Source organism: Elephantulus edwardii, unplaced genomic scaffold, assembly GCF_000299155.1.
Source record: "Elephantulus edwardii isolate Elephantulus edwardi_28Jun2011 unplaced genomic scaffold, EleEdw1.0 scaffold00088, whole genome shotgun sequence".
Taxonomy (NCBI): Eukaryota; Metazoa; Chordata; class Mammalia; order Macroscelidea; family Macroscelididae; genus Elephantulus; species Elephantulus edwardii.
Window position 1 is genome coordinate 6829184 of NW_006399838.1, and position 17141 is coordinate 6846324.

A 17141-nucleotide genomic window follows, 5' to 3' on the forward strand; every position below is an offset into this window, starting at 1 on the left:
GCAAATCGAAAGACAGAATTTGGACCTGAGGCTATCAAACTGGCGAGCCCAGATGTTTCCCCAACAAGAGAGAAATGAATGGTGTCTGAACAGCGTCAGTGGACGTGTTCTGCCTCCTTCCCTGTAGCTTTATCCTGTGTGTTTAATGTCGAAAAACAGTAGTTCTAAGGTGTGGTGATGTCATCTGATCTAATTAAACCATTAAGCTATTTTGGCAGCACAATGTCCTATGCAGATCTGCTTCAAAAGTGTACCTGTGCGCTTTGGAGGATTTTTGGTTTTTAGAACCTTAGAAATATCATTTGGTTGTCTCTTTCACTCCTCCTTCTAATAGGTAGTGATTGACTGTATCTGCTGATCAGAAGTGCCGTGATGTATAAGAATACACCTCTCTCTTTATGCTTAATCACCACCCTGCAAGTCCAAGAGCAGATTTTCACTTGTAGAGAAAGTAAGGGTTGGTAGCATTGGTCAAAAGGCTACTGGATCTCTGCCTACATCTCTTTTCTCATCTGTAATATTTCATAAGTTGTTGTTGATTGCCTTTGAGTCGAGCATGACTCGGTGACCCTATGAACAAAAGGCCTGAAGCCCCTCTACCATTATCGACATTTATCAAAGTTCATAGAGTTTCCAGAGGCATGTTGTTTAGGAAGTGGATGCCACTCCTGCTTCCAATTTCATAAGTAAAAGTATATTTCATAAATACTATTTCATAAGTAATAGTACATAAATTATTGGATAGTTGAGAAGATTAAATGAGATTATATGTGTAAGCATGCAGTACATAGTTGTAATTTTATCTTACTTTTCCCAAACAGTTGAATTCTCCCTTATACTAACCATTATCCTCTCTTCCCTCTAAACAAAAGCGTATATCATCTACCATTCTCCTTCCCAGTCAAAATAGAGTTGGGGAGCCCTACTATAGTGGGCTTTATTAGCAGAAGAGGGAATAGAGCATTGCACGTTGATAAAAAATAAAGGAACTGTAAATTTAAAATGAGTCCTTTAGGAATTGACAGTGGGACTCTAACTGGAAGATTGGTTGATAGAGCACTTTCTAGAATTTCATTTTATATCCTTGCAGAATCTTTCCAGTAGTTTTAAGGAGTCCATTCACGTATGCTCGAAATGAAAAATGGACTTGGCTGTGGAAGCTGCCGTTGTATAGTGCGAGTCTATAAATCAGTGTGGTGAATGGATAATTTCAGTGGAACTGTGAACGGCTTCTGTGCCCATAGCTTGCTATCTGAGATAACATTAGGGAAAATGTTCTGGAACAAGGTGCTTTCTGGCTCCAAATAAAAGGACTCCAATGGCCAGTGTGATTTAAAGTTCGCTTGAGTCTTTCTGATGGAGTCAGTACGCTGAAGTTGATGTGAACCCATAGTTTTAGTCCTGTAACCAGCCACATCGAAGGGGAGTCCAGAGCAAAGGCTGCAGGACCTGAGGGGAGGGATTGTAAAACAATGCAAGAAGTTTTCTTTTCCTTTTCCAAGAGGGGAGTGTACTGGGGGAGGAGGGTTGGGCGGGGAGAAAAGTGCAACAATGAGTGAATGGAAACCCAAAGTCTCTGTACATTTTCATTAAAATTAATAATAAAGACATTTTTAAAAAAATAAAATAAAAGACCAAACTCACTGTCAGTATGTCAAATTCTACACATAGAGATTCCGCAGGACAGCGTAGATATGCCTCATAGGATTCGAAGGCTGCAGATCTCATTGGACACAGGCTACCACAGCTTTCTCCATGACTGCCTCATGGATTTGAACCACCAAAATTTGGGTTGGCAGATGAATGTTTTACCCACACGGCCACCAGCACAGCTATGCTGTTTCCAACATTCCTCTATCACAAAACTGCAGTCCATCGTTTTAGAAATAGCATTTGCAGTAGTGCAGAGTATAAATGTTAGTTGTTGTTCTTGTTAGGTGTTACTGAGTCGACTATGAGTCATAGCAACCCCGTGAACTACAGATCCGAATCCTGCCCCATTCTGTGCCATCCTCACCATCCCCACCATTGTTTCAGGCACGGTGTCAGTCCCTCTCGACGAGGGTTTTCTTTGGCCCTCCACATTTCCCAGAATGATGTCTTTTTTTTTTTTTTAACAAATACCCCCTCTTGATCACATGCCTCAAGTGTGTGAGATGAAGTTTCACCATCCTTGCCTCTAAGAAATACTTCCTCCAAGACAGATGTGTTTGTTCTTTGGCTTGTTTGTCTTCATGGCATATTCAGGACTTTCCTCCAACACCATGACGCGAAAGCATTGATTCTTCTTCTCTCAGCCTTTATTCACTGTTTGACTTTCAGATGAGTAAGAAGCAGTTGAAAAAAGACTATGGCTTGCGGCAGGTACACCTTACTCTTTGAACTGATCTCCACACTCTTTACCACTTTGGATAAGTCCGGGGCAGCAGATTTTTCCCAATACAGCACAGCCTTTGATATCTTGGGGTTGGTTGTCTATCCAAGTAGAATCAAGTCCTTGACAACTTCAGTCTTCTCTCCGTCCATCAGGACGGTGCCTCTTGGTCCAGTGTTGAGGATTTGTGTTGTCTTGATGTGGAGATTTAATCCATATTGAGAATTTGTGGTCTTGATCTTCTGCAACAACTTGCACATGTTCAGCAAGCAAGGAAGCGCACGTCACCTGCATGATTCAGGTTGATGAGTCTTCCTGCATTCCTGATGCCACATGCGTCTTCATAGAATCTAGTTTCTGCAAGTATTTTTTTTCTCCACACACAGATGTGATTGGTATTTCTTTGAGGAGCCAAAAAATTTTTTTTGTCCTCTAGGTTTCCAAGTCCTGCATATTCCAAATGTGAACTTATAAAGTAACAAGAAATTCGGTATACAGTGTATCCCTACTAAACCAGTAAGAAAGTAACTCTGGTGGCATAGTCTGTAGGGAACTGTGCTGTTAACGCCAAGACTGCACCTCTCCAGCAGTTCGAATCCCCTGCTGTTTCAGTGGGAGGAAGGTGAGCATTCACCTCCTGTGCAATCTGCAGTTTCAGAAAATTCACTGCAGAGTCAACGGTGAGTTGGTTCTGACTCAAGAGCAGTTTTTTTGAAGGATGCTCTTTCTTGGAAAGGGGACGTCATCCTTGGAAAGGTAGAGAGCCCGCGAAAGAGAGGAAGACCTCCAACCAGGTGGACTGGCACCGTGACTGCAGCGGGGGGCTCACGTGTGTTGGGTCAGAGATGAAGAGGATGGTACAGAACAGGACAGAATTCTGATCTGTCCATAGAGCTGCTATGAGTTGTCCTCAGCTCAGCGGCACCTACCACAGCATAACAGTGTTGGTGACACGGTCCTATCTCATTTCTCCAAGATGAGTATAGAGAAGAATCCACTCAGCTTTTCTTTCTCGTGTGTGTAGACTACTGGAACACTCCACATCCACTCTGTGAACTTGTACAGCATGTGGTTACTAATTCCCGTCAAGTTCTTTCCTACCCACAGGAACCATGTGTGTACAGAATAGACCTGCTCCGAAGGGTGGTCAAGGCTGACACCTTTCAGAAGCTCACCACCAGGCCTGTCTCCAGAGGCACCTCTGGGTTGGTTCAAACTGCCTGGTTTTCATCTTGTAGTCTGGCATTTAACCGGTTACACCAACTAGCCGTTTTGTGCACAATCACCATTCAAACTCCCCTCTGCACCTGTGATTCAGCCTTTCCCTGCCCACGGCCCCACCAGACCTTTTCTTACTGGAACTACAGACCACACCACACGAGCTGTCACCTGTTCTGTGTCTCTGGAGGCCTGTCTCACACAGAGCTGTTACCTCCCCCTTGTCTAGTCATTCTTCACCCCACACACTCTAGGGCCCAGCGCAGGCTTCCCTGCTTCCTGGAAGCCTTTCCTAAAACTTCACAGTCTGTCCGTGTGGCACCTTACTCACTGGCCAGCCACGTGTCTTGTCTACCCAGCCTAGAACCAGAGCACTAACGGGTCATCATGGACCCTGTCTTGGTTACAAAGAATGGATCGGACTTGGTGAGAGAGGCAGGCACTGATTAAGATTTAAAAATAAATCAATGCAGGTAATGAAAATAGGATTTGGGAAGTGTTCCATAGAATGAGCTCAGTGAATCAGGCCCACATAGGAGACTGGAACAAGAGTTGCCACGTTGTCAGGAGATCGGGCGTCTTTCCTTGGAAAGGGCTCTGGCTTCCTGTGGTGTTTCTCTCCCTCCTCTGCTCTCTGCCTTTCTCCACATTGTTCCTTTGTTCTCTCTTTCTACAAACCAGTGGTCCTCCCACTCACACACATGCTCTTGGGTCTCCTCCCTTCACTGCCAAGTACTCACCTTGTCCTTGTTCAGCTTCCAGCAGAGACCATCATCTTCTCATGCAGAATGTGAAATTCCAGAACACCTGACCCTGCTGGATACAGTGGCCCCCATCAGCTGTGGCTTGAAAACTGGACCACGTAACACCAGCAGGCAGCTCGGAACAAGATGAAGACGGAGCACCCGACACCCTGGGTTCACATCCTGCTTTTGCTCCTCACATTCAGTTCCTTCCATGACCTGCCTCTGAGCTTATCAAGCTCTTTATAACACACTTTTTTCACCTTTAAACGGCGATGGTGGAAAGTAGGCTACACGTTACTGTGAGGATACGGTGAAACGACATCTTTGAAGTGAAGCACGGTGTATATCACGCTTCTCCAAGAAGATGGTGAAAAGCATCAAGATGGTAGGAATTATTGGGATTTTTAACTCAACTTCCCTAGAAAGCTAAGGGTCATGTTTACGTCTTTGTTCCTATCAGGGTGCCTGGCGCACAGAAGTTATTTAATAAGGAGGTGTTGGTTGAATGACCCAAAGTGTGATGACTCAGAAGTGGGCACATTGAGGAATCGATTCAGCGTTCCTTCAGGCTTCTCTCTGGGCCGTTTAATGGTTTTTGTTTAATTTTCTTTTATAACCAGTGCACCTGCACCAGGTTTTGGCTTGAGACAGAATGCTGCTTTGAGAGAGCTCAGTTACAAAATTCTAAAAAGACGGGGTATGATTTATGCTACTGGGAAATTGGGGGGAAATGTTAAAAAAGCTTCTCAGCATTGGAACACAAGTCGGAAGGAAGGAGGCTCTGTCCAGTACATGTATAATTGGAGACAGCACAAGACAGATTAGTACTGAGTGCCCTAAATGTGATTTAGAAGATGTAATGTTTGACTCTGAGAAGAGGCACTGGGACAGGCCTCCAGTGAGCACTGTGGCAAAATGAATCCGCATCGTACATCGTCCAGACGCATGTTGCCAGGAAACAGAGAGGACAGTAAATGGCTTGCCAAGTCTTCCTTGAGCTTCCTGCTAGTGTCAATTACTTGGACCACTTTGGAAATGTGAGAGTCTCTTTCCTCTCTCATCGGCCCTCTGTCACTTCCGGCCAGAAGCCAATGCAGAGCTGGCAATGTCAAGGTCAGGACAGGCACTGGGAGGAAGAAGCCAGGCTGGTGAGATGAGTGAGGCAAGCTCCCAGACCCTGTCAGTGAAGGCAGAAGGGAAGAAGCCTTGACCGTCAGCGATTGCACCAAGTTCATCACAATGCAGCTTACTTTGGAGGCACTCAAAAAAATGTTGAGTGAATGAACAAAAAAAAAAGAAAGAGAGAGAAAAGACTGAGAAAGGGAATTAGAAGCCTCAAGGGAGCTCTGATAACCTCATGGGGAAGGAGTTGAGCTGTGAACTCAAAGGCAGGCAGTTGGAATCTATTAGCTGCTCCACAGGAGAAAAATGGGGAATCTCCTCCTGTTATTTACATTCTCTGAAAACCCACTGGAGGGCCAAGTATGAGCTGATTCCACCTCGCCAGCACAGAACAAGAAGAAATGTCACAGAGTCAGTTGCATAAATGCTACTCAAAACGCATCGTACCAGTGGGGTCAACAATGTGAACCTTGGCTTTCAGGACTCGAGGGGTCCTTTGATTCTCTCTTGGGTATCTGGGATGAGGCTTCATTGTGTAAAGCATTGGTTTCCCAAGTTGTTAGGACATACAACCCTGTTACTTGTACAGCATGTCATATAATATAGTGTTTTTATTTACAAGTCACATATCCACCCTTGTGTACCAGTATGTCATAAAGAGGCAACCCCGACATAGGGAGCTCTGGTGGCCTAGTGGCAAGAAGCTGCACTGCAACCCAAAGACATGCAGTTCGAGGCCACTCCCTGCCCTCTGGAGAAGGATGGACAGTCTCATCCCATATGATTAACTGCCTCTGAAGACTCACTGGAGGGTTGGCTGTGGGTCAGTTCTGACTCGTTGGTACACAGCAAACAGCATACCTCACATGGAGGAGATATTGTGGGCTGCGTGATTATAGTAACACAAAGAAAAAACAATCACTCATGAATTTTGTGGCTCCATACACATGCTCTTTTTTGTTTCCTTCTTCATATAAACGAGCCCTGCTGGCTTAATTCATAGAATTGCTCTGCTGAACCAAAAGTCACAGTTGTCTGGCAGTTCAAATCCCCTAGCTGCTCCCAGGGTTCTCTCTGGGAAAGGGGTGATCTGGTCTCATGCAGTTTACAGCCTTGGAAACACAATGGAGGGTCAGCTTTGAGTCACTTGCAAGTCAGGGACAATGAGTCGTGTTGCACGCATATAAAAATGACAGGAAGCACTGGACCATGCTCTGTTGAGTGTGCATAGCATTCTGAGGGTGTTTGAAACATTGCAAACGTTACCAAAATGTGACATAGAGACACAAAGTGAGCACGGCCGGTGGGGGAAATGGTGTCAAGCCACGTGGTTAATACAGGGTTGCGGCACACCTCTGATTTGTAAAAACCAAACACAATATCTGCAAAGTGCTGTGAAGCAGAGACTAGTAAAATGAGGATTCCCTGTAAATCCACAACAACTCTGAAGAAATAAAGCAAAACCAATTGTCATCGAATCGACCGCAGTATTTGCTGTCCCTGTGGGTTCCAGAGAAGAGCTGCTCCACGGACTGTCATCGCCGTGACATTTCAGCAGTAATTATCTGCCTTTCTCCGCAGTGCTCCTGGGTGGGTCCACAGTGCCAGTCTTTCTGTCTGCATCTGAAAGCTCAGCCTTTTGTTCCACCCAAAGCTCTCACTCTCTGAAATGAAAGACACCAGTGCTTTAAACCAGGATGACCAGCTACTTTACAAGTCACAATATGCCCTTAATGTGGTTGGTTTTAGATGTCGGCGAGCTGCGTGTGACTCCTAGTGATTCCGTGAACCCTGTCCTCTCCTGGGCCATCCTCACAATCGCCGACACGCTCAAGTCCATTGTGGCAGTCACTGTGTTGACTCATCGCATTGTGTCACTTCTCCTTCACCAGCCCTCCGCCTTTCCAAGCATAATGTCCCTTTGCAAGGAATAGCCCCTCCTAACATGTCCCAAGGATGTGAGTGAGATGAAGCTTTACCAGCCTGGCCTTCACGGAACGGTCTGGCCGCACCCTCTCCAAACGTATCTGTGTGTGCTTTTGGCAGCCCGTGGGGTATTCAGGACTCTTCTCCAACACCATGACGCGAAGGCATAAATAAGTCTTCTTTGTCCTTATTTATTTTCCAGCTCTCAGGTGCACAGCAAGTGATTTTTTAAAAAATGCTCGCTTAATGAGAGATTCGGAATCATTAATGCTAAAATTCATGCTGTTCCTGTTTTCAGGTGCTCTTGAGTCAACTGTGATTGAACCTATGAACAGTCAGGATTGAATAGTCAGATTGAACCTATGAACAGACAGGAACCTTTTCTCATTCTGTGCCAGCGCCCTTCTCTCTGCGACACTTGAGTTCATTGTTAGTCACTACGTCGGTCCGTCTCATTGAGGGTTTTACACTTTTTCTCTACCTTCCACCTTCCCAAAGTGTGTTACCATTTTCCAAACACCAGCCCCTCCTAAAAGCATGCCCAAAACATGGAAGGTAAAGCTTCACTGTCCTTGCGTCCAGGTAATGTACTGGTTAGCCTTTCTCCATGACATGTTTGGGTTTTGTCAGCCCACTGGATATTCAGTCTTGTTCTCCAACATCGCAACCCAAAGACGTGGATTCTTCTTCTGTCATCCTTAACCAGTGTTCATCTTACAGATACGTAACACATAACTCAGAAGAGCACAGGCTTGTAACTTGGTAATACGGTCTGCACATCCGGTTATCTGATGCACATACAAGCAGAGACCAACTCACAAAGATCCCGCTCAGCCCCTCCACCCAGTGGGATTTCCATTTCCCCAAAAGGGGCTTACTAAACATCTTTCCTGGCCCCCAGATGCCCTTCACATAAAAGCATAAAGCCTCTGAGTCAGTCTGTAAGCTAAATTGTATTTTTCCTGTCTATGAGGTCACTCGCGGTTGCTGTGAAGCTGAACACTGGGACACTGATGTGTCAGATGCGAGAATGGTCACCCATGGTGGACAGTGTTTGGTGGGGCTCCCCAAGTAAAACAACCTTGGAAGCAGGAGTGGCATCCACTTCTGAAATAGCTTGCCTCTGGAATCCCTATGAACCTGGGAAAAAGGACGAAAGTTATACAGGTGTTCAGGACTTTTTGATCATAGGGTCGCTATGAGTAACCTGTGACTCAATGGCACTTAACAACAACATACTTTCAATGTATTTTCCAAAAATTTTATTTTCTTTTGTTTGCTTCCCTCTCCATCCCTTCCCTTCTCTTTTGACCCTCTGATGTTGTTTTATTCTGTGTGTAAACCTCTTGCTGGGTTTTTATTTTCATGGTCGTAAACCGTGATTGTCCTTTTGTGACTCATTGGAGTCGGTCACTCAGTGTCCTTTGTTTTGGTTAAGTCAGCGCTGTGCGGTACTTAACAAATTCCTGTTTTTCAGGAATGCATAATACTTTGCTGTGTGAATGTGCCACAGTCTCTTCTATTTTCAAAGAAGTATTTTCTAAAGTGTTACTTCTTATTTTCTGAGATAAATTCCATGTTTGAGCGCTGCCTCTCAGCTCCGTGGATTCATTTGGACACTGTGGTGCCTGTGGTGTGTGGAGGGATGTCAGTTAGTGACTTGGCTCTCCGACTCTAACACTCCCCGTTGATGTGCACCCGCAGACGTCCGGAGATAAGAAGCGATCTGGCCACAGTGACAGCAATGGCTTCGCGGGCCACATCAACCTCCCAGACCTGGTACAGCAGAGCCATTCCCCGGCTGGAACCCCGACCGAGGGCCTGGGGCGCGTCTCCACCCACACCCAGGAGATGGACACCAGCACTGAGGTAGGTACCAGGCAGGAGGGGTGGCAGCTCTGTCCTGTTTCTGGGGTTCGGAAGTCCCTCACTCTTCATGGATGAGGCTTCGCCAGGCTCTATAAAATGTGTATGATTGGTTTCTACCCAGTAACTGTTGATGTAAATATTCAAAATTGAGACTGTCATAGAGCGAAAACAGGGAAAAGGCCTTGGATATCATCCAGACCAGTACCTCTTGTTCCTCTCCCCTATTGCCCTCAGGTCAGAACCAACTGATAGCTGACCCTCCATCGGCTTCCTGAGGCGGGAAGGAGATAACCCATCTTCCTTTCTTAGAACCTCTCGGGGATTAGATTGTCAGCGAGGCACAGCCTCTGAGCTAGGAGTTCAGTCCCCCCGGATTATGTACCCATTGTTAAGAATTGGAACACTGAGGCTACAGTTGGTTAAGTGGCTCAAATACAGGTCCATAGCTGATTTGTGGCACAAATAAGATGAGAACTAGGACCTTGTATGTCCTAGAACAGTGATAGAAACTGTGTTGTGTAGAGACTTCAAGACCACCAGGTAAAAAGATGCAGTACCCTTGAACTTTTCTCCATGTTCATAGAGTTTCTGGAGGCAAGCTATTTCAGAAGTGGATGTTACTCCTGTTTCCAAGCTTGTTTGAATCAGGGAGCTCCACCAAACACTGTCCATCATGGGTGACCATTATCACATTTGACACATCAGTGTCACAGTGTTCAGCATCACAGCAACCATGAGTTAACTCTGTACAGCAAATGGACAGACCAGTGCTGTACCACTTAGAAGAATATTTGACCAAAATTGTAGACTACTCATAACAACCTGATGAAGAAAAGACCTGAACACTTGAATAACTTTCATCATTTCTTCAAATTCATAGAGTTTCTTGAGGCAAACTATTTGCTGTTCAGAGGTAATTCATGGTTGTTGAGATACTGCTGTGTCAGATATAATAATGGTTACCCATAGCGGACATGGGTATTTGGTGGAGCTCCCTGGTTGAAACAAGTGTGGAAGCAGGAGCAGCATCCACTTCTGAAATAGCTTGACTCTGGATCTTTTGTTCTTAGTGTTGTTATGAGTCGTCTATGTCTCAATGACACTTAACGACAACCCTCAAACTTTGTATCTTTTTTAAGTGCTCACAATATTAAGACTTGCTGAATGTGTCTTTTCATTTTTTTTTCTTTTTTTTTAATTTATTAATAATTTCAGTGAAAATTTACGGAGACTTTGGATTTTCATTCATTCATTGTTGCACTTTTCTTCCCTCCCAACCCTCCCCCCTAGTACACTACCCTCTTGGAAAAGTAAAAGAAAAATTATTTCATTGTTTTACAATCCCTCCCCCAGGTCCACTCCATTATGCAGCCTTCGCTCTGGACTCCTGTAATGACAAAAATACCTAATAACATATCCCTCTTAAACAGTTTTCTCCTTCATCTGTTTCAATGCAGTATACATTATCAAACCCATCTTTCTAAGTTTCCCCCCAACCCTGATGTCAGTCCTGTTTTTCAACAGTGGCACCATGCATTATTTGTCCTTTTGTGACTGAGATACTTCACTCAACATAATGTCCTCCAGGGTCACCCATTTTCAGTAATACTGCATGAGTTCCTTGTTTTTCAATGCAGCGTAGTATTCCATTGTGTGAATATACCACAGCTTCTCTATCCATTCGTTTATGGGCACTTGAGCTGTTTCCAACTCTTTGTAAGCAGTAATAAACATGGGCGAACATATATCTGCTTGGGTGGCAGTTCCAGTTTCTTTAGGGTATAATCCCAGTAGTGGAATTGTTGGGTCGAATTCTATCTCTGCAACTTTTTGAGAAAGCACCATACCGCCTTCCACAGTGGTTGCACCATTTTACACTTCCACCAACAGTGAATAAGGGTTCCAGTTTCTACACAACCTCTGCAGCATTTGTTGCTTGCTGTTCGATTAAATTTTGCTATTCTGTCTGGGGTGAGATGATATCTCATAGTTTTAATTTGCATCTCTCTTAGAGCTAGGGATTTTGAACATTTCTTCATGTTTTTGTTCACCATCTGAATGTCTTCTTTGATGAAGTGTCTGTTCGTATCCTGTGCCCATTTTTCTATTGGATTATTTACCTTTATCTTGTTGTGGTGCTCAAGTACTTTATAAATTCTGGGTATAAGTCCCTTCTCTGACATGTCATTACCAAATACTTTTTCCCAGTCTGTGGCTTCACTTTTCACCCTGTTGGAGAAGTTTTTGGATGTGCATAGGGATTTGAGTCTTAGAAAGTCACATTCATCTATTTTATCTTCTCCTGGTTGTAGGATAAGTGTCTTTTTAAAGAAACTAAACAAGTCTAACTCAGAGGAAGTACCACCAGGGTGCTCCTCAGAGGCCAGGATGCTGACACCTCATGTCACATACTTTGGGCATTTTGTCAGGAGGGACCATTTCTTGGAAAAGGACATCATGTTTGGAAAAGTGGAGGACTGGGGAAAGACAGAAAGATCCTCAACAAGACGGATTGACACAGTGACTGTAACAGTGGGTTCGAGTGTATCAGAGTTAATGAGGATGGCACAGGATAGGCTAAGATTCAGAACTGTCGTTCATAGTGTCGCAGTGAGTTGTAGTCAACTCAGTGACACCTAATAACAGCAACAATCATAGGGAGAAAAGGTTGTGCCATTCTTGAGTGGCCTCCCATCCCTAAATGGAAGAGTTTAAAGTTCTTTTGTTGAATACCGATCCATTGTATGACCAAGACAGAGTGAAAGATCCCAAAGACCCCAAGAGGGAGCTTCCTGAATTGAAGGGGTTCAGGATAAATCAGTGCTGTATGTGCATACCTTTCCTTAGTCCATTGCTGATTATGTCCAGTGGATTGTTTTTACTTACAGAAAGAAATTATCACTGCAGTGATCATAGAGACACTGAGGTACCACATATGGTTCAAAATGTAATTTGGCTTTTTTCACAAAAGTGAAAAGTTGGAAACAACTCAAGTGCCTACCAACAAACAAATGGATAGAGAAGCTGTGGTATATTCACACAATGGAATATTACACAGCATTGAAAAATAAGAAACTCATGAATTACTATACTAAATGGGTGACCCTGGAGGACATTCTGCTGAGTGAAATATCTAAGTCACAAAGGATAAATACTGCATAATGCCACTGTTACAAAGTGGGACTGACATTGGACTTGGGGGGGAAACTAAGAAAAGAGGTGATAAATTATGTCACAGCATTGAAACAGACAAGGGAGAAAACTGTTTAGGAGTAATATATGATTGGGTGTTATTATCATGACAGGAGTCCAGAATGAAAGCTGCATAGTGTAGTGGACTGCGGTGGGGGGCTTCTATAACAATGAAAGATTTTTTTTTTTTACTTTACAAAGAGAAAAGCAAACTGGGGGAAGAGGGTGGGCAGAGAGAAAAGTGCAATGGAAATCCAAAGTCTCTGTAAGCTTTCATTAAGATTAATTTTTAAAAAACCAAATAAAAAAGAAACCAAAATAAGATAATAGAAGTCGGTATCAGTTTAAAAAAAAGTGTAATTAGTCCGTGTACCTCTTGCTTTCTGGTACTTAATGAGAGCCGTGAAATGCACAATGCCCAGTGAGTGACAGGATCCAGAGATGCTGGACAGTCAGGGAGGCATTCTGATCAGGTGTGTCCTTGAATCAGGACCAACTCCTCGCTAACCCTCCAGCAGGTCCTCAGAGGCTGTAATCACATTGGAGGAGATCGTCCATTTTTCTCCCTCGGAGCTGCTGGTCAGTTCAAACCACCTGCCTTGGGGTTGGCAGCCCTCCTCCTCATTCCCTCAGCCACTCGATTTACCTCTTTGCCTAGGAGCACTGTGTAAACATCCGGTGCACCAGAGAGTCTGCCATCCTTGTTAAAGCCTACGCAAACTGCTATTAGCATCCCTTGCCCTGGAAGGATTTCTTAACTAGTCTTCTGACTCTTCTTCTTTGTTGATTAGTATGGAATGGGGAGCAGCACCAAAGCCTCCTTCACCCCTTTTGTGGACCCCAGAGTATACCAGACGTCTCCCACTGACGAAGATGAAGCGGATGAAGAATCAGCCGCAGCGGGTAAGCTAGAACCTAATTTAGAAACAGCTTGGTTTCCCTTTGTGCTGTGGTTTGGGGTGGAGAGCCGGCACCCACCTTACTGTAAAGCCATTCGCTTCTTAGGCCTTGATGTTACAGTGAAGTTGTTTCTCTTATGATTTTCATAGGAATCTTCAAGAGATTTCTTTCTTCCCCTTTCCTCCTCTCCATCTCCCCACCCAGACCCCATCTCTTCTGTTTTGCATCTGGTAGGGAACCAGAAGTGTCCAGTGCCCCTAGCAAAGGCTGCACGTCCAAGATCTCTGCATTCACCACATATTTCTCAGAAGCAGTTTCTGGGTACAGTGCACGCAGTAGGCACTCCGTCAGTGTGTGTCGGTCCATGCTGAGTTCTGCGAGTGTGTGTCCCACCGCAGTGACGGTCTAGCTGTTGTGGAGGAGGGTTTTGCTTTCTTGACGTCTGCAATTCACTAATCATCCAACTCGGCTTAGGCCAACACATCGAGTGTTAATGTGGGGTGTTAGGAAGCGAACTTTCCTGCTTATCTTCCTGGAGGTGGGGATGTGGCTTTGCTTTTGTAAGATTAATACCAGTCTTCTAAACCAGATAAGCCTGTTTTGCTATTGGAAAAAACCGCGTCTAGAAATGACTTAAAATTTCTACTAAAATATATCTAGATAGATAGATAATAGACAGATAGATAGATGATAGATAGATAGATAGATAGATAGATAGATAGATAGATAGATAGATAGATAGATAGATAGAATATAGCTGTCTTCCAGTTTGTCTTCTGTTACTGAGATGCACATGAGATAAGCAGACGCTCACAGTGTTTCGATGCTGCTTCTCCACAGGTTGTCTTTTACGATGCCACTGACGTTTCCAATTCTTTTTCTCAAAGCTCTGTTTACTAGCGAACTTCTTAGGCAAGAACAGGCCAAGCTCAATGAAGCAAGGAAGATTTCCGTGGTAAACGTAAACCCAACCAACATTCGGCCTCACAGCGACACACCGGAAATCAGAAAATACAAGAAGCGATTCAACTCGGAAATCCTTTGTGCAGCTCTGTGGGGTAAGTTGAGGCTTCTTAATGCTCTTTAAAGAACTAGGCACTCACGTGAAAATCCTGTGACGTTTACTCTCAGAAGAGCACTGGTCGATTCATGGGTATTAAATAGAGGTTCTCGTGTCCTCAGGGCTGTGTTATTTGTAGAAAGAGCTAGTAGCCTGTGGAAATCTGGTAGCTTGCTGTTAAGGAATTACAGTAACAACCCAGAAGCACTCGGTTCTAATCCACCAGCTGTTTTGGGGAAGACAGATGGGCAGTCGTCTCTTCTTGTGCGATTTACTGAAGGTCAGCTATGAGTTGGTTCCAACTTGATGGTGACAAGTACCCTGTGACTGAGGGGGACAGGACAACTCCAGAACTAGTTTAGCACATAGCAGTGGTGTTCCAAAGCCAACAATAGAGGATCTAATGCTCCTCCTGCCCAAGCTCTGTGCCCAGCCCTGTGTGACATACCCGTCATTCAGCCTCTCTGATCCACTCCGCAGGTTTCATGTAGAATCCTTTTACTTCTGCAAAACCAGCTGAGCCCAAAGAAACCATAACTGCCACACAAGCAGATACTCTGTATTCTGGAAGCTTTTGTTATGAGACCCTTGTCTGAGATGGTATTGTCAGAAGGTTTTCTTTTCACACTGTTGGAAAAAGGAGATTTTTTTTTTTATTGGGTTTTTTAAAATTTTTTTTTATTCTGTTTTGTGTGTGTACCATCAAATCGGATCTGACTGGTTCAGGAGGAGATTGCCCCTCCTTCTCCAGCAGAGCAACTGATGGATTTGAACTACATACCTCTGGGATTGCAGTGCAGCTTTTTGCTACTAGGCCACTAGAGCTCCCCAAAAAAAGTTTTTATGTGCACAGAGATTTGGTCTTTAAAAGGTCCCATTCATCAATTTTATCTTCTTCAGATTGTGCCTTTCTGGCTTTATTTGTCAGTCTCTTTATACCATAGAGTAGGCCTTCTAAGCTTGATCCCAGTTTGTGTCTTATTAATTTTATGGTTTTAGGTTTTATTCCCAGGTCTCTAATCCACCTTGAGTTGATTTTTGTGTCTGGTGTGAGATGTGGATCCTGTCTCAGCTTTCTGCAGGTAGCAGTTCAGTTTTACTAGAACCATTTGTTGAAGAGGTTATCATTTCCCCATTTTGATAGGTTTGATTTCCTTTTTGAATTTCAGTTGACCATAGATAGCTGGGTCTATTTCTGAGTTTTCGTTTCTGTTCCATCAGTCTGTCTGACTGTCATTGTACCAGTGCCATACTGTTTGGGTTGAGTGGTAGGTTTTGAGGTCAGGGAGTGCCATGGCTCCCCCTTCAGTTTTGATTCTCAGAAGTGTTTTCCTTATTCATGGTCGCTTTCCTCTCCAAATAAACTTGGCAATTTCCCTTTCAATCTTCTTAAAAAATTAATTTGATATCTGTATTGTGATCGCTTTGGACATCTAGATCGCTTTTGGTAGAATTGTGATTTTCATAATATTGAGTCTTCCTATCCATAAACAGGGAACATTTTTCCATTTACTTAGGTCTTTTATTGTGTTGTACATCTCTTGATGTGTATGTGAGAGAAAGAGCTATTTTCCATGGAATGGACATTTAAAAATTGTAGCTATCCACACAGGACTTCTTATCAAAGCTTTAACAATGGGGATTACTGCCCTGGGAGGAAGGCTAGCTAGATTTAGGTGTCTGAGGAATCCCTCATTCCTATGATTCTTAGACTCCCATCTGGTTTTCTTCCCATAAAGTATGGAAATGGAGGACTCTGTTCCATGTTGAAGGTTAGAATGGGGGTGGGGGTGGCGCAGGGAGAGAAGAGAGAGGAGAAAGACGAGAGAGAAGAAAAGGAAAAGGAAGATCGGTTGTGCTCCCTTCCCAGCTGCCTAAGGCTTCCCTTGAGAAAACCTTGGTAGTAAATGGCTAGATGTAATGAATGAACTCCGTCACCTAGTTACACACTAAAACTGGCCCATTTCATTGCTAGATGGTTACACATTTAATTCCTTGGTCAGACCCTCCGCTACTCTGTTCCCTGCCGCAGTGCCTTTTTTGACCATTAATTTATATTTCCAAGGCAGTTTTTTAGGTTTGACGGGGACCCACTATGGGAAAGATGAGAAGCCAGAGAAAATCATTGATGGAGTGCTTCTTAAATTCACAGGTGTCAACCTCTTGGTGGGAACTGAGAATGGCCTGATGCTTCTGGACCGTAGTGGACAAGGCAAAGTCTATAATCTCATCAATCGGAGAAGGTTCCAGCAGATGGATGTGCTCGAGGGACTAAATGTCCTCGTGACAATATCAGGTACGTTGCCTGGGTGACACGAGGGGGGAAAGTTAATTATCTTGTTTCTCAAGGAGCAATGAGTGCTGCTTCACCAGGTAATCATCAGTGCAGTCACCGTCACAGCGCTGCCGGAGCCAGGTCACCCACATTTTGTAGGGAGGAGACTCTAACCTCCTAAAAAGAGTGTCTCACGTCTGCGTGGAGTCTGACTTGGACAGAAGTGTCGCACAAAACCAGTATATTTATAAGCTTTGAACCTCTCCCAGAACACAGCAAGGATCCAATTAAGGTGTCAGAGTTCCAGTCATGACTCTCTGCTCTCAGATGGAGACATAAAAATGTAGACCTCTGGGAGTGAGACAGCTAGGAAGTGGGAATCTCGCTGGTCTCCTTTCGCATAAGAACTGCCCTTCCGTGCAGTCCACTGGTAAGGTAGCCAGGGAAGCTGGCACGTCA

General features: G+C 44.2%; 1 protein-coding gene across 2 annotated transcripts in view; it reads left to right on the top strand.

Moving 5' to 3' along the window:
* Positions 1–17141, top strand: part of TNIK (TRAF2 and NCK interacting kinase) — a 533511-nt gene that overhangs the window by 494207 nt on the left and 22163 nt on the right. For both annotated transcript variants that reach the window (XM_006890356.1, XM_006890357.1), the window contains 4 exons: positions 9091–9255; positions 13239–13350; positions 14235–14405; positions 16560–16703. In XM_006890356.1, the coding sequence (XP_006890418.1) occupies positions 9091–9255; positions 13239–13350; positions 14235–14405; positions 16560–16703 (592 nt within the window). The remainder of the gene's footprint in view (positions 1–9090; positions 9256–13238; positions 13351–14234; positions 14406–16559; positions 16704–17141) is intronic.